Source organism: Cherax quadricarinatus, chromosome 61 (genome assembly GCF_038502225.1).
Source record: "Cherax quadricarinatus isolate ZL_2023a chromosome 61, ASM3850222v1, whole genome shotgun sequence".
NCBI lineage: Eukaryota > Metazoa > Arthropoda > Malacostraca > Decapoda > Parastacidae > Cherax > Cherax quadricarinatus.
Genome location: NC_091352.1, coordinates 2258045 through 2277284, shown reverse-complemented (window position 1 = coordinate 2277284; position 19240 = coordinate 2258045). Strand labels below are relative to the sequence as shown.

The window sequence follows — 19240 nt, the reverse complement described above, 5'->3', positions numbered from 1 at the left end:
TATATTCTATTCTGAATGTTATTACAGGATGTTGAAGATTTTGGAAACCATAAATATTTACACTGGCCTGCAAACTAACACACTGATGATGCTATGTGAAGGGTTCTCCAAATGCCACAGTGAAGGTATGCCTCTTTGAATGAGAAGGCAAGGTATTTTCACAAAGAAATAAGTATCAAGAAAACATTGCACATATTCTTAAGTATGGCTGGACATTTTTAAGAATTGTCATGGTATTCATCACATAACACTCAAAAATTATTTGTTTAAATTTGCTCAGTTGGTGGAGAAACATAATTATTATCTCTAAAGCAAAGGTATATTGCTGATAAAACTGGATTATGTTGGTGAAACTCAAGATATTTTCATCCAATCAAAGAAGTGGTTAAATGAATAGACACGGCAAGTGCTGCCCCTCCCACCTACCCAGCCACACCCACATGCACATCAATCTTGTAAAAGCTGAAAACCATCGAATTTACGAGTAAAACAATAAAGACATGACTTACACAACACTTTTACAAAGTGGTTTATGGTAAGGAACATTATTGCAACTGATGTCAGTTTCACATAATGCTTATACAAAATATATAACCCAAATGCCTTTCCTGATCCAGTAAATGGATCAAGGAATAATTAGGAATTTAAAGATGAAACATTGCAACTGAGTACAGTATTTAATGCCTTTATAAAGTAATAGAAAATATAGTGTTCTTCCAGAAATATTCTATAAAAAAAATTATCCATTAACAAATACACTTCTGTATTTCACATTAAACACTTAATGTTACTACTACAATATAATTCTGAAAAATTTTTAGCATAAAATATATCCTACCAACATGTTCTTTGATGATGGTGGTCTTGTTGATTTTGAAGATTTCTATACCAATTTAGAGGTACTTGCTATAGATGAATTAAAGAGTTATACCAAGGACTACGTAAAATAATTTTTTCCGGTACTGACCAAGATAACGAGGTATGGGTCGACAGTGACAACACCAGTCTTGTGCACCAAACCCTTACTGACAATATTATGAAGTGTGAGCAATGTAACATTTCTGAAGTGAGTGTTTCATTAAAACCGGTTGGGCAGATAAGAGTCCTGGAGGTGGGAAGTACAGTTCCTGCATTCTGAAGGAGGGGTGAAGATGTTGCAGTGCAATGGGCCAAAACTGAACTTTGATGTCAGTGCACCTTTGGCAAGACAGTGATTGATGACTTTTTTGGGGAAGTCACCCTACCTTAATGGGAGACGGTGAGTGCGTTAAAAAAAAAATTATGTACAGTACCATAATGTGTTAAACCCAAATGAATGATTTGAATATTATGATCGTGATGAGAAGCCAATTGATTAAAATACAAACAAATATGCCCCTAAGGCAGATACCAAATTTTTATGGCCTGATATCAGCAATGAATATATTATTATAATAAGCAGCAACTCCAGCAGATGCAGAACAAAGTGAGGCTTCATAATGACATCAAGCAATCTACACTGGCTTCATTACTAAGAAATCACCAGTACCCTTAGTGGGCGTTGAAGATACCTGTACGCCAGTCGCTGAAGACTCAACATTCATTCCAGTTTTATCTACCTCTTCTACCCTAGATGAGGCAGACTTAACATTCATTCTAATTTCATCTACCTCCTCCAACGAAGATGATGATGATGATGTAGACTCTACATTCACTCCAGTTCCATCTCCATCTACTACCTCCAACGAAGATGAAGATGATGTAGATTCAACATTCACTCCAGTTCCATCTACATCCTACAACCCAGATTACATTTAAGTGATACATCACTTGAATGTACAGTAACTACAAATACTGTAAATGTCGGTGAGTACAACTACTAAACAGTGATAAACACTATACCATTTTCATTTCAATTTTTTCTTTATATGTATTCCACCTTACATGAATTCCATCTACCTCCTCCACCCAACAATGTATACATGTACTCGTAAATGATACAACAGCTGTAAATAAATACACAAGACTAGATCATACAGGTGTCCCTTACTGTATATAAGTAAGTTTATTTAGGCACAGGTACACAAGTACAAATATCATACATACCTAGGATAACCCAAAAAAAAAGTCAGATAAAGTGACTTATTTTCATTTCTGGTCAATGGTGCATAAATCCCTATATAAAAAAAATAGGGATTCATTGTGAGAGTTTGTAAATGCAACATATTTTGACTAATGTTTGCCAAAAAAAAAAAAAAAATACAAGTTTACCATAGATGCACCAAATAGTAGTAAACAAACAAGAAATTAATTTGGTTGCAAGATAGAGAAACAAAATTCAATTATAATTCTTACACAATATAAAAATTGCAGAAAAAATTCTCCATTTCTTTACCTATTTAAAAAAAAAAAATAATGAGCATACCAGATAGGCACCAAATAACAATATTTATTTATACCAAAAATAATTGCAATTCGTCAAAAACAGACGATAAAAACAAAATCCAATTGTAATCCTCTTCCCTTTTACCCTCCCTTCCTCACAACCAGCCAGCCTGTCTCTGGATTAAGACAAACACATTATGAACATGTGAATATACATCTCCCAGGAGCTCTTCTCCCTCCTCCACCACTACTCCAGACAATGTCGGCACAACCCAGCAGCTCTTATCTCCCTCCATCACTACTCCAGACTGTGTTGGCACAACCCAGCAGCTCTTGTCTCCCTCCTCCACCACTATTCCAGACTCTGTTGGCACAACCCAGCAGCTCTTCTTCTCCCTCCTCCACCACTACTCCAGACTGTTGGTACAACCCAGCAGGTCTTGTCTCCCTCCTCCACCACTATTCCAGACTGTGTTGGTACAACCCAGCAGCTCTTCTTCTCCCTCCTCCACCACTACTCCAGACTGTGTTGGCACAACCCAGCAGCTCTTGTCTCCCTCCTCCACCACTACTCCAGACTGTTGGCATAATCCAGCAGCTCTTGTCTCCCTCCTCTACCACTATTCCAGACTGTGTTGGCACAACCCAGCAGCTCTTGTCTTCCTCCTCCACCACTACTCCAGACTTTGTTGGCATAACCCAGCAGCTCTTGTCTCCCTCCTCCACCACTATTCCAGACAGTGTTGGCACAACCCAGCTTCGTCTGGTAATGTATTCAATTTTTTGAACTTGACCCAAAACACTCAAACTGAAAACATTCATAGGATTTCCTTCAGAATAAGCTCAATGGATTTGCTATGTCCAAATCTTTTTATTTTGCTCTTAAGTATTTTTTTTTTTAACACACCAGCTGTCTCTTACTGAGGCAGGGTGACCCAAAAAAACTAAAGTTTTTCTTTTTTACATTTAGTAAATAAATTATACAGGTTAAAGAGTTACTAGTCCCTTGCTCCGGCATTTTGATCGAATCTCATGACACGTATAATTTACAGAGGAAGGATCCTTCTCCACGTCCTCATTTTTTTAAACCATACCATGGGCGGGATTTGAACCCGCGATCAGAGAGTCTCAAAACTCCAGACTGTCGCGATAGCCACTGGACCAGCTAGCCACAAGATTCGTCCAACTAGGTATATTTCTACACCATAGGAAGGTTAGCATAGGCACCACTGTGACCACAAATGCAAGTTTTTACAGACGAATCTCCAGCTAGCGTGGGGGTGGTGAACTCTAGCTCAAGTCCCCTCAATGCAGTCAACATGACTCACGAAATCGTGTCATTACGATTTCGTGAGGTAGGTAGTAGGTTGGTAGACAGCAGCCGCCCAGGGAGGTACTACCGTCCTGCCAAGTGAATGTAAAATGAAAGCGTGTAATTGTTTTACACGATGGTAGGATTGCTGGTGTTTTTTCTGTCTCATAAACATGCAAGGTTTCAGGTATATCTTGCTACTTCTACTTACACTTAGGTCACACTACACATACATGTACAAGCATATATACACACCCCTCTGGGTTTTCTTGTATTTTCTTTCTAGTTCTTGTTTACTTCCTCTTATCTCCATGGGGAAGTGGAATAGAATTCTTCCTCCATAAGCTATGCGTGTCATAAGAGGCGACTAAAATGCCGGGAGCAAGAGGCTAGTAACCCCTTCTCCTGTGTATATTACTAAATGTAAAAGGAGAAACTTTCGTTTTTCCTTTTGGGCCACCCTGCCTAGGTGGGATACGACCGGTGTGTTGGAAGAAAGAAGATATAAAGATGTGAGATGAAGTTCCATGATCATCTCTAAATGAAGGTGGCAACATTTGAGCTGTGGTTCATGCTTTTCCAATACTAACAAGTTAGGTGCAGAGGACTGTGGATACAGCAAGGACAGAGACAGAGGTGAGACCTCTGATTATGATGAAAGATATGAACAACTTATTTAGAAGATGATGACGAATTCACTACTGAAGAATTGTTGGAAGTGATAAGTTCCCAGGAAATATACGCAACAAAGATTTGAGGATAAGAAAAAGTTAAGGATGACATGAGAAACATCTCGCACTACAAATTATGTGACAATACTTAAAGAATGCATGAAATTTGTGAGGGTTATACAATACTACAAATAATACAGGAGCAACTGCTAGTCATGAACTGAGCAGAATTTTTAGTGTAGCAAATAGGAACGGCTAGCAGCTTTAAATTGAAGTAGTGCCTAGAACAACTGATGCTATATTGTTAGCTCTGTAAAACACAAAATGCACAATTACAAAATACTTTGCCACTCCAAGACAACCATCACCTATTGAGGATACATGAACAACAGCCAGGCACTATGAGTATACCAACATCAGCTGGTGAAGGCTGCCAGAATGTGAGTTGATGTTTTACTGCATATAACGGCCGACTTGTTGAAAAAAAAAAAAAAACTATTATTTAGGCTAAAATAAAATGGGGGGTAGGAGTATCTTTATTTGATAGTCACTCCTGCATAAAGTTCTACTGTACTCCAAATTACTCAGGGTCAGATATAAGTTACATAACATTACATTTTTTCAGGCCACCCTGCCTTGGTGGGAAACGGCCGGTGGTAATAAAAAATAATAATAAAAAACATTACATTTTTTCAATCTTGAACACATTCAGACCATTAAATATTTTGCAATATTAATGTGATGTTTTCAGCAAATTTTCAACTGATATGCCAGAGAAGTGCACTCAATTTAAAAATTAGCTCCTTAAACATTTTAAGGATTTCATAATATTTTAGAGCACCAAAAGCAATTTGACTGTCTTCTCATAAATTAGCAAAGGATCAAGCCTCCACATATCCTAGCTCTGAATAACCCAAATGGGTTTAGTGCTTCATATAAAATAAACTGTCTTAAGATATAAGGCATTACACAAATAACCTGCATATAAAAGAGAAGCTTACGACGACGTTTCGGTCCGACTTGGACCATTGACAAAGTCACACAAAGTCAAGTGTGACTTTGTCAATGGTCCAAGTCGGACCGAAACGTCGTCATAAGCTTCTCTCTTTTATGTGCGGGTTATTCGTGTATTGTTCCAGTCACGGTATTGTGCCTTTTTGTTATTTATATATAAGGCATTATTTGCCATGCATACAACATTCTCATAGTCAACTCAACTTACACATTGAAGCAGGTTTGACTCTTGTGATCATTACTACAAATCAACAGTAAGTTTTATCCTCTACAGGGATAAGTACTTCTTCAGTTCTTTCCTGAACTGTCTTTGGAACTTAAAAAGAACTCTTTCTGGAGACAGATATGATCCAGACAATTATCAATGGCCTTTCTTGGAGAGTTATTAGCAAGTGTTTAGGGCACATGGTGGGGAGCGTTAATTCTGGCGCTTCTCTCCTTCCTCTGCCAAATTCATTCCTCCTGGAATAGGGTTCAAATTCATCGAGATGCTTGTACCTACACACTACACCCAGGGTCTTGCAAATTACTGCTCTCTAGACAGGATATACACAAAATCAACTTCAGGAGCACTCAGTTTAAATTTAAACTACTATATGCTTATTTATCTAGGTAGTAGGTTGGTAGACAGCAACCGCCCAGGGAGGTACTACCGTCCTGCCAAGTGAGTGTAAAACTGAAGCCTGTAATTGTTTTACATGATGGTAGGATTGCTGGTGTCTTTTTTTTTTTCTGTCTCATACACATGCAAGATTTCAGGTATGTCTTGCTACTTCTACTTACACTTAGGTCACACTACACATACATGTACAAGCATATATATACACACCCCTTCGGGTTTTCTTCTATTTTCTTTCTAGTTCTTGTTCTTTATTTCCTCTTGCCTCCATGGGGAAGTGGAACAGAATTCTTCCTCTGTAAGCTATGCGTGTTGTAAGAGGCGACTAAAATGCCGGGAGCAAGGGGCTAGTAACCCCTTCTCCTGTATATATTACTAAATGTAAAAGGAGAAACTTTCGTTTTTCCTTTTGGGCCACCCCGCCTCGGTCGGATACGGCTGGTGTGTTGAAAGAAAGAAAGAAATATGCTTATTTACATTGAAATTCAGTATAGTACTGTACTTATACATTCATAATGTAAGTACGTACTTCTTTTCTTGAAACCCTCTGTTAAGGGTAAACATTAAAATAGAAGATATATATTAAAAACTGCAATAAATATTAAGACAGTGCTGGAATTTGACATGACAAGGATATTCCTTTGGCATTTAAACCAATAAAGATGAATTCTTCTCACAGGTGCTACAGCTGGCTGATTTAGCATACTCATCCTCTTCTGCATAATCCAGAAGGAGCATTAGAGCCTCCTCTAAGGCCAAGTTTATGTTAAACTAAGCTCAACCTGTATGAAAAAGAAAAAATCATTTTATTTCTGTTGAGAATGGCTTCTGGCTCCAGTGTTGGCACAATGATGAACAGGGATCTTTAAATCTCATATTTTTTGCCAGCTAACAGCACACTCCTCAGACCTCTTCGGCAGTTCTTATGTATAAATAGTGGACCCCCGCCTTACGAACGCATCGCATTACGTTAAATCCGCCATACGAAGCATTTGAACGCAAAAAATTTGCCTCGCCTCACGATAAAAAACTCGCCTTACGTGATTCATCTGGGATGCGTCTAATGTGTGGCCTCAGCATCAGTGTTTACAAGCCAACCAGTGCGGTCGCATCTACGCATACATTCGGTACATTTCACATTATCCCAGTGTTTTTAGTCCTTGTAACTGCAAAATAAGTCACTGTGGACCCCAAGAAAGCTTCTAGTGCCATCCCTGTGGTAAAAAGGGTGAGAATTAGTATGGAATTGAAAAAAAGAGATTAAGGAAATGTGTGCAAAGTGGGTTGAACTGCCAACTTTTACGGATGAAAATCACCCTGACACAGCTACGGCAAGCCGTGTTGGCAACCTGTACAATGACAATATTATGGCCCATTTTAGGAAAGTCTTAAAGGAATGGGAGGTACAGAGCTCTATGGACAGATTTGTTGTGCGACAGAGGTCCAGTGACTCTCAAGCTGGTCCTAGTGGCATTAAAAGAAGAAGGGAAGTAACCCCGGAAAAGGACTTGCTACCTCAAATCCTAATGGAAGGGGATTCCCCTTCTAAACAATAACTTCCACATTCTCCCCTCCTCCCATCCCATCAATCATCACCAGATCTTCAATAAAGGTAAGTGTCATGTATTCTATTCTTAGTATAGTAATTATGCATGTCTTCTTCAGTTTGTGTGTATTAAAATTAATATTCCATGTGGTAAAAAAATTTTTTTTTGCATACTTTGGGGTGTCAGGAACGGATTAATTTGATTTCCATTATTTCTTATGGGGAAAATTAATTCGGCTAACAATAATTTCGTCTTACGATGAGCCCTCAGGAACGGATTAATATCGTAAGGCGGGCGTCCACTGTACTTAAGAAGTATGGAGCAATCCATTAAGTGCTTACATTACAGCTTTGACCAAATTTATACAACTGCTGAATGACTGACCAAAAAAACACGAAGTTCGTTTACATATCTAACTCTGAGACGTCAGCTAACAACAGTGTGATTTCACAGAGGGTGTTATCATTTCTTCTGTAAACAGAGATGGCTCGGAATCTCAGAGCCCCAATTTACGTTCTTCTTTGACTACAGGTGTTGTCAGTTCTTTAGCATCCTAAGTTGACTTCCTTCTGCTATTTTTTCAGATGTCCATGGTTCACTCGAGGATTCCCTATGTGCTAAACAATGGGTATTTTCCCCAATAACTGCTCCATATGCCATTTTTTCTTGGCCACTGTCATGAGACTACCCCAGAAGGATGGTAAAACTATTTTAAGTACTGTACAGTGTAACAAAAACAAATTTATGAAAGCATTTTGTTCAATGCTATTTAGATCACATATATTGCTACAGGCATTGTACGTATATGAAAGGCTATTTAAGATGTACTGTAGCAACAATGCATGTAGGTATTGACAGATGTGTTTTTAAGGTACAACACATTGCAGCAGCAACAATGACAGACACAGATGCTATACATCATATCTATTTACTATATAAAGAAGGATCCGCTTTACACCGATTCGCTAATATGGACATTTCAAATTATGACCACAAATTTGTTTATACGGCTCCTGATTTGCTTTTATGGCATCTGTGCACCAACCGTCCACTCTCAGTTTGTTTACATCCTCTGTGAGCTCCGCGTCTCTCACGTTATGTCTGGAATCCTTCCAGTTTCAAATCTTTTAAAGTTATTGTGTATTTTATATATACTATTTTGTGTTACAATGACATCTAAGGGTAGTTGTGATAAAAAGAGGAGTGGTAAGGCTCTTACTGTCAGTGCAAGATTAGAAATGATTAAACACAGTAAGCAAGGTAAGTCTGTAACTGAGATGGTACTGAGATACTATTGATAATTGTACTTATGTGTACCTGTACCTAAATAAACTTACTGTGATGGTATGCATATACACTAAAATCACTATTTGGCATTGTTACAAAGTAAGAGTAGCTATGCCAGGCGAGGGAGTAGCTAAGAGTGTCTCACTAGTGTTGAAGACGCAATAAACAAAATGACGACTCTGGGGCACAATAAATGTCGTATATTACTTTATTATAAACATTTTCATTAATCCATCTGACATTTCTTTCAAATTTATATAAAAAACACACTACATATCATATAAACAAAATACATATAGTCATAGTAAAACAAATTAAGATAATTGTGGGGTGTGGTAGCCAGGTGGGTGTAAAGGAGTGTATGACAGTGACTAACACGTTTTCTCTAGTACAACAACACCAGTAAAACTGTGTATAGTATTACTGGGGAGGGTAAGTGTAAAAAAACATTCCTTTAGTATGCTTTAACTCGTAAATAGCGTCACACACTCTGTGAGCTTCATGTCTCTCTCATTTACGATGGCGTCTAAGGGTAGTTGTGATAAGAAGAGTTGTAAGCCTCTTACTTTAAATGCCAAGCTAGAAATGATTAAACTCAGTTAACAAGGTATGTCAATGGCAATAATAATAATAATTGCTCTGGGTGCTTTAAATGTTGTATATTATGTTAATCCATGGTTTAGAAAGACACGTAAGCAAACACTATAACATATTTATTAGAAAACGTTTTGGTCCTGGGACCTTGATCACTTCTAACATACAGAGGTAGAAAGACATTATATATATAGGCGGAGAGTGAGATGTGACGCACGTGACCTGAGGAATGTCATAAGAACATAAGAATGGAGGAACACTGTAGAAGGCCTACTAGCCCATGCGAGGCAGGTTCTTATCAAAACAACCTCTGCCTATGAGGACGGGTAGACGATGAAATCATGTGACTCCTGTGTTGTTGGGTTGGTGCTGCTTAAGTATCATGTATGCCAATGTTTTTGAAATTTTGTAATTCCAAAACATTGGCATACATGATACTTAAGCAGCACCAACCCAACAACACAGGAGTCACATGATTTCATCGTCTACCCGTCCTCATAGGCAGAGGTTGTTTTGATAAGGACCTGCCTCGCATGGGCTAGTAGGCCTTCTACAGTGTTCCTCCATTCTTATGTTCTTATGACATTCCTCAGGTCACGTGCGTCACATCTCACTCTCCGCCTATATATACAATGTCTTTCTACCTCTGTATGTTAGAAGTGATCAAGGTCCCAGGACTGAAACGTTTTCTAATAAATATGTTATAGTGTTTGCTTACGTGTCTTTCTAAACCAACTTGTCGGTATTTATTACCAAGGTTTATACCATGTTAATCCATCTTTGGCATTTTTTCAAAATTATATAAGAAACATGCTACATTTTTTTTTTTAACAAGTCGGCTGTCTCCCACCAAGGCAGGGTGACCCAAAAAGGAAGAAAATCCCCAAAAAGAAAATACTTTCATCATCATTCAACACTTTCACGTCACTTACACAATCACTTTTTTTGCAGAGGTGCTCAGAACACAACAGTTTAGAAGCATATACGTATAAAGATACACAACATATCCCTCCAAACTGCCAATATCCCAAACCCCTCCTTTAAAGTGCAGGCATTGTACTTCCCATTTCCAGGACTCAAGTCCGACTATATAAAAATAACCAGTTTCCCTGAATCCATTCACTAAATATTACCCTGCTCACACTCCAACAGCTCGTCAGGTCAAAAATACCATTCGTCTCCATTCACTATCTAAAAAACTCACGCTGGAGGTCCAAGCCCCTCACCCACAAAACCTCCTTTACTCCCTCCCTCCAACCTTTTCGAGGACGACCCCTACCCCGCCTTCCTTCCCCTACAGATTTATATGCTCTCCATGTCATTCTTTGATCCATTCTCTCTAAATGACCAAACCACCTCAACAACCCCTCTTCAGCCCTCTGACTAATACATGTACTTTTATTAACTTCACACCTTCTCCTAATTTCCACACTCCGAATTTTCTGCATAATATTTACACCACGCATTGCTCTTAGACAGGACATCTCCACTGCCTCCAATCGCTGGCGTTCCAGACCTGTCCACCTGCCCGCGCCTGCGTGCCTGCCCACGCAGGTGTCGTGAGCCAATCTAGCTTTGTTTATCCTTGAGTGAACATTACCCTGTGCACTCATCCACACATTTCACAATAAATTCATCGTGTTTAGTGCTTGTTTGTTGATTGTGACTGTGAAATAAGCCACCATGGGTCCAAAGAAACTTCATAATGCCAGCACTTTGGTAAAGAAAGTCAGAAACACGATAAAATTTAAGAAAGAAATTGTAGCAAAGTACCAAAGTGGAGGAGGAAGAGAGAGAGGGGAGAATGTACCTGCTTCAGCAATTCTACAATATGTATGATACTAAAGCAGCACAAGTTGATAAAGGCTATAGCGCCACCCAGCAATAACGTGTAGCAAGTTAAGCGATTAATCGATAGAAAAAGGACAGCATGAAACTGATTCCTCTGATGTTGTTGGAGTTATATAGGGCAACTTACAACACCGCCATCTCTGCTGCCGCCATCACCACCACTATGTAAGGCTTATCTTTCAGCGGCCCCTTTACACCCAACAACAAACACCACAGCAATACTCATCAGTGAGGGAGAGAAACATGTGACATACAGGTCTCCCTCAACATTCACGTTTTCAACTTTCACGGGCTTCACACATTCGCGAATTCCCAACCGCCAAATTCCCAGCCACCAAATTCCCAGCCGCCAAATCATATTTATGTTTCCTGCCACCTGCGAGTCCCTACTACCCTCCCTCCGACCCCCGTAACTGGCAGCCAGCCCTCCCACCACTCAGTGTGGTGAGTGTTTTGTTTGTTCATTATTTGCTATTAAACTACAGTATAAATAATGTAAACCCATTCATGACTGCATATTGGAATGGCTATTCGGACAGGTATTAGACGGTGACGTCATGTGTTTGATCTTGAACACTGCAAAGAATTAAACATTTCTGCTACAGCTAATAATAATAATAATAATAATAACAATAATAATAATAATAATAATAATAATAATAATAATAATAATAATAATAAATATGACATAATTGAAGAAGGAAATTGTACAAAAATACGAGGGAGTGGTTGACACATCGTCAGTGTGACTTTGTTTATGCTGGAGTGAGCATTAGTCTCCCTGCTCTTTCAAACATTTCACAATAATTCGTTGTGTTTGGTGCTTGTAGATTGAGTGTGACTGGAGTGGTAGAGGCAGTGATTGAGGCAATGGTATTTAATAACATACATGTTAATAATAATACATGTTATTAATAATATGCACTATTATTATTTATAACATATATGTTATTAAATACATACATGTTAATAATAATACATGTTATTAATAATAACATGTACTATTATTATTTATAACATATATGTTACTAAATACCACTGCCTCAACCGCTTAATTATTGTGAAGTGTTTGGAAGAGCAGGGAGACTAATGTTCACTCCAGCATAAACAAAGTCACACTGGCGATGTGTCAACCACTCCCTCATATTTTTGTACAATTTCCTTCTTCAATTATATCGTATTTATTATTATTATTATTATTATTATTATTATTATTATTATTATTATTACTATTGTTATTATTAGCAATAGCAGAAATGTTCGATTCTTTGCTGTGTTCAAGAATAAACACATGATGTCACCGTCTAATACCTTTCCTAATAGCCATTCCAATATGCAGTCATGAATGGGTTTACAATATTTATTCTGTAGTTTAAAAGCAAATAATGAACAAACAACACTCACCCCACTGAGTGGTGGGAGGGCTGGCTGCCAGTTGCGGGGCTCAGAGGAAGGGTAGTAGGGACTCGCAGTGGTGGAGGCATTGGTGGAGTCTGTGGTATTTAATAACATACATGTTATTAAATAACATACGTTATTAAAGCATAACATGTATATGTTTAGTACAATTTACGACGTTTTCATGTATTTTATGATTATTCATGGTTCAACAAGTTAAGGAAGCAGTATTGTAATATATTTCCCTACAATATATTGGGAAACATTCATGGTTTTTCAACATTCGCAACGCTCTTGATCCCCTAACCCTCGCGAATGTTGAGGGAGACCTGTATATTCATTCTAGAGTATATATCATGTTTCTATGTTATTAATATTGTTTATTATGACATATTAGATGAATTGTGCTAGATAACTAAGCAGTAGAGTTGATATTAGTGTCATATTGAAGGACTATTTTGTCCTGCCTCCAAACTCTCCTGCCTCTCTCATACATCAACAAGTCTTCAATAAAGGTAAAATTGATTTAAATGTTCATTTATTTATTAAAATTAGTGCTTTATATTATTTCTCATTGTTTTCTGTATGTAAAACTAGGTAGTACTTCTTCTTTCAAAAAATTAATTTTTTGTGAATATTTTTGGGTGGAATGGATTAATTGGATTTATATTATTTCTTATGGGAAATATTGCTTCAACTTTAGGCCGTTTCGACTTTAGGCCTAGATCCTGGAATGGATTACGGCCGAAACTCGGGGTTCCATTGTATTTTAAGGTAAGTGTTTAGTGTACTGTATATGCATTTTACTTTTTTTACTTTTTTGTGCCTAGTTCTATTGCTAACTTAATATATGATAATGGAAACCATGTTATCAGGTATTTATATGCATTTAAAAGTGAAAAAAATTGCTTTACAGCATTTTTTGCTTTCTGGCAGTGGCCTGGAACCTAACCCACCATATAAGTGGGCCCTCCTGTAGAACACATCAATTTAAGTGTTGCATGTAGCATCTATTCACTATATCCTTTTACCATACAGCAAGTCCTCACCTAGCATCATTGATAGTTTCTTGGAAATTGTAACTTAAAGTGAAATGACATATAACGAAACCAATTTACCACCGGCTAACTGACATAAACAAACTTCTTTAAAACTAGTTTTGTTTCAATATCACTTTTTTGTATTTTTTGTGGCCATAGACATCAAGTGTGCACAGTACACCTTTAGTTCTCATTGCAACAGGGTTAAATCAAGGAATAAATGTTTGCAAAGCAAAAATCGTAAGGAGCAGCACCCACCACCAGGTAGTTAAAAAACAACCAATAACAAATATGACGGGCTCGCTAAATGCTTTTGTACCACATCGTTAATTGTTGTGCATTCATATGATTATCTTACACGTACTACTTTACAAATTTTTATTTTAAAATAATTTGTATCTTATTCAAGTGAGGTTGGTAGAGTACACACTGATATTAGTGAAAAACAGGACTTTTATGAAATTCTAAAAGACTATATTTATGAGAAGCAAAGTACATTTTTGGGGCTACTGGGTTCACTAGAAAAAATATTTTTTTCCTCCAAGTCATTGTGACGTGCCCTTATCGTTCTCTTATTTTCTAATTTGCCTATATCCTACTTTGTGCTCTTTACTAGTGAAATTGCATAACTGTTTAGTAATGATACAGATTTGCCTTACATTGTCTCTTGCTTTACTTTGGAATGTACAGTGCCTGCACTCTAAAGATGGACGAGGATGTTGCAGATTACGCAGTCATTTCATCCATGATGTCTGCACACTTCGGACAAGAATGTTGGCGAACGTGTGTTTCTTTCTTTGGGTCACCTACCTTGGTGAGAGACAGCCAAGTGGTAAACAAACAAAAACATGTTGCTTGACTGCATTCACACAGCTTTCATCATTGTTAGCTTCACATGATGAAGCCTCCTTTCTTGCAATCTCTATCAGGTGGTTTATCCATATCATTATTATTAAATTCATGGGAAAGCACTAAACCCAAAAGGGTTATACAGTGCCTGGAGAATGGGAGGTAATCAGATCTGATGCAAGTAAGAAAAAGTACTTCTAATGACTTGGATAAAGAGCCCTTCACCAGCATTAAAACACCTCCTAAATTCATTATTTGTACAGATTTATATTTCCCTTCGTTTTCATACATCTTTTATCATTGTTACTGTCTATATTTAGTTTACCATATCTGTTATAACAAATATTTAACAGGCATGTACCCAGGCTGACTTTTTGGTTTAAATTTCTTTAAGCACTGGTATGTTTCGTATTATTTGAAGAGCCAAAATGCTACAACCTACAGAACTTGGGGAGAACAAGTCCTACATAATTTGCTCACTGTCATACAGTTAACTGACATGCATAGAGACCTCAACAGTGTCAAATTTAAAGGCCATGCAGTTTAAGTCTGAATACTAGGTACAAATTTAAGACTAACAGCCAATAGAAAAGTAACCAAGATGGTGACATGTGTGAAAGTGATACTCTAATTTAGTTAGCAACTTTCAAGTCTTTTTCAACAGAGAGAGAGTTGAAACATTATTTAAAACTTGTATAAAAAATTGTGTATGTATAAATACAGCATTAATGTACAGTATATGCCACTTAGCATACATTGCATGTAATACCTATCTACACATATGTACGATACTACATAAATGGTGAAAATTTCTTGAAATGATACACGACTCTTCCAGGTAGTTTATGACCATATTTTAAGAATTAAACCTAGTATATATCACCAACAGTATCAACATTGCAAAAATTATTTAAAAAATCCACTGTCATTTACTCACAGTGTCAACAGTGCTATCCAACTTGGAGCGCTTTTTCTTATTTTCCGACTCTTCACCTTTCACTGAGGCAGGTGTTGTTGGGGTAGAAGCTGCCGAACGTTTGCCTGGCCCACTGCTCGAGCGGTCTGTGCTGGGAGTGGAGGACCTGGAGTCGTCACCACCACCACTGGTGTTCCCACACCCACCACCACCACCACCACTACCACCACCACCACCACCACCACTGCTGCTGCCCCCACCAGGCCCACCCTCTTTACCCACTTCCTTGGGAAGTTTCTTTTTTTCTTTCTTAGATTTCTTATTTTTTCTGCATGATAAAAAATACAGAAAAAAGGGGGTTAAAATTGCAGGGAATACATGTAATTTAATGATTTAAGGCTATATATACTTTATCTGGTCATATGTTACATGTACATCAAGCTATATATAGCAGGTACCTATTATATTACTGGCATGTCAAGTCCCAAACTCTGTATATATGAGGCTCTAATAATTCATATTCAGGTAAATTAACCTTAATTTTTTTTTTGAACAAGTGTAAAGTATATAATTTAGTTTAAAGGTTAAGGAATTTTCATATACAGTATTTCATTTATCTTTAGACATAGGACAAATATCAGTAAATGGGGCATCAAGAAAAAAGTACATATATACATTATATGAAATTGCAGCGAGCTAAAGAAAATATGCAAAAATCAACTAAAGTTTGATCAAAATGAGGGATGCTGTTATGAAGATCTCCAAATGTAGATTATCTTCTTACAGGGATGCTTCATGGGCTTTTTGTAAGTCCTTTTGTCTATTGAGATTTGCATCACTGAGTTTTAGAACACGGCTCTCAGGAACCCACTCATCCCAGCTGAAACCAAGAGAAAATTTTTATTTATGTTACAGGAAAGATAAATGTTTAAATATCACAAATAAATTTATTAATAAACAATATATATAATATATTCTTCACTTAAGAGATTAACTGTTCCATACTCCTCCATTTCCCTGAATCCTTTCATAAATGTTACCATCCTCACACTCTGGCACTAAACTGTAACACTAAACTGTAAGTGTCACAAACAAAATGGGAGATAATCAGGCTTGATTCACAGGAGCTAGAGGGTGGTTTCAATACCCTGGATGAAGAGCCCTTCATGACATCAAGGCACTCCCATGAAAAATACTGTACTGTACAAACTATGTGGTTAATTATGTGAAGTTACAAAAGTAGAGCAGTTATTATCTGTCATAATTAGTAATCTTCTCTAAATTTCCCATTATAATGCTTGCTGTGTCCTCTTGAGTCCCATGCCAGTATGCAAGTTTATTTAGGCACAGGTACACATAAGTACAATTATCATACTTAGTGTAATTTACCTAGGATAACCCCAAAAAAAGTCCAAGTGACTTATTTCCATCAAGGTAATAAACCACTATATATGACCAAAAATTTCTAATAACCTTCGGAACCACTTTTGTTTATAATAGTGGCAGTTTATTCTACTGCTAAGGTGCCAAGATATATTCTTTTATCTATTTTATCGTATCCTTTTATGACCTTATCTGATAAGTGATACTGAATACATTTTCTTTGACTACTTTGGAGTGAAATGACCAATGTGCTTCCATTTTAATTAGCTCTGAATTGTTATTACAGTGGAACCTCAAAAATCGAACTTAATCCATTCCAGGAGCTAGTTCTAAATTCGAAAAGTCTGAAATTCGAAGCAATATTTCCCATAAGAAATAATGGAAATACAATTAATCCGTTCCAGAAACCCAAAAATATTCACACAAAAAATACATTTTATAGAGATTAATTACAGTTTCACATACAATAAATACTATAGTTTTTAATTATGTATAGTAATACATATAAAATAACATTTTTACTTACCTTTATTGAAGATTGGTGATGGCATCTGGAAGATAGGGAGGAGGAGAGAGGGAGTTGGGGTTAGTGTTTGGAAGGAGAATCCCCCTCCATGAGGACTTCAGGCAAAGCCCTCTCTGGGGTTACTTCCCTTCTCTGTCTTTTAATGCCACTAGGACCAGCTTGAGAGTCACTGGACCCCTGTCTCACAAAATAACTGTCCACAGTCCTCTGTTTCTGGCGCCTCTTTAACATTTCCCTAAAATGGGACATGGTTCTGTCACTGAACTTGTTGCAAAGATGGCTTGTTTCAGCTTGCTCAGGGTGGTACTTCTGCACAAACATTTGGACATCATTCCACTTGGCACAAATCTCCTTAATCTTTGAAGAAGGCACCTCATCCACTCCCTATATTAACACCTTTTGCAACATCAGCTTCCTTGATTTGTTCTTTCTTTGACAGGATAGAACCAATGGTCGACTTGTTTTTCCCATACATCCCGGCAAGCTCAACAAGTCTCACATCACTCTCATACTTCTGTATTATATCCTTCTTCACATCTATGGTGTTTCTCACTTTCTTTACCACAGGGGTACCACTAGCAAGTTTCTTTGGGCCCATGGCAGCTTATTTCACAGTCCCACAAGCACTAAACACAACGAAATAATCGTAAAATGCGTGAATGAGAGCGCAGGTTAGTGTTCACTCAAGCATAAACAAAGCTAGACTGCTCACGGCGCCTGTGCTGGGACGCGGACAGAGCGGGCGGCAGACAGGTCCCGTACCCGGCGGTCCAAAAATAGGGGCAGGTTCGATAATAGGGACACAGTTTGTCCAAAAAAATGGTCCTATTTTCGAAATGTTTGATATGCGATACGTTCGATTTTTGAGGTTCCACTGTACATATATCAGGAAGTACTAACCTAGTAGGTCATATAGCCCTGGGAAATGAAAGGCAATCAAATCCAATTTGAAGGGTATTAGCCATGGAAGCCATTTGCAGCTGGTTTTTAGACTATCTTATCCACATATTAAAGGTTCATGCAGGGTATTCCATTTTTTCCTAATACAGTGGACCCCCGGTTTACGATCAGCTCCCAATGCGACCAATTATGTAAGTGTATTTATGTAAGTACGTTTGTATGTGTATGTTTGGGGGTCTGAAATGGACTAATCTAATTCACAATATTCCTTATGGGAACAAATTCGGTCAGTACTGGCACCTGAACATACTTCTGGAATGAAATAATATCGTAAACCGGGGGTCCACTGTATAATTTATGAACAGCTTTTTCAATAATACTTAAGCTTTTATCCAAATGAAAACAAAAACAATTTTATTTCCACAATGTACATAATTGTTACAAAATTAAATGAACTTTATATCACACATTTTTGGAAAGATCCTGGTTATGTAAAACATTTTAGGGAGACTAAAAACAGAACTTAAAGCTACATACTTGTCACTATACAGTTGTACAGCAAAACCTTGATTTAACGGGCCATAATCTAATTGGTTTCAGATTTAATGGACAAAAATCTGTGGTTGAACAACACCCAAAAAGAACAGATAAAGTCCTTTAAATAACAAAAAAAATAAAGCACAATACCGTGACTGGAACGATACACAAATAACCCGCACATAAAAGAGAGAAGCTTGCGACGACGTTTCGGCCTGACTTGGACCATTTACAAAGTCACAGTGTGACTTTGTAAATGGTCCAAGTCGGGCTGAAACGTCGTCGTAAGCTTCTCTCTTTTATGTACGGGTTATTTGTGTAAAGTCCTTTAAATTTTACTTTCTATTACTGTTGCAGTCCACTGGGCAAGTTGATTTTTTATTTAATGGAAAAAGTCTGGTCAATACAGAATCTGTAGCATTCAAAGTAAAG

General features: G+C 37.5%; 1 protein-coding gene across 1 annotated transcript in view; it reads right to left on the bottom strand.

Moving 5' to 3' along the window:
• The window catches only part of MRG15 (MORF-related gene 15), a 66527-nt gene that overhangs the window by 29766 nt on the left and 17521 nt on the right, over window positions 1-19240 (bottom strand). Inside the window, exons 4-5 of the mRNA XM_053792138.2 lie at window positions 16247-16342; window positions 15484-15790 (exon numbers count right to left, since the gene is read on the bottom strand). Coding sequence (XP_053648113.2) covers window positions 15484-15790; window positions 16247-16342 — 403 coding nt within the window. The remainder of the gene's footprint in view (window positions 1-15483; window positions 15791-16246; window positions 16343-19240) is intronic.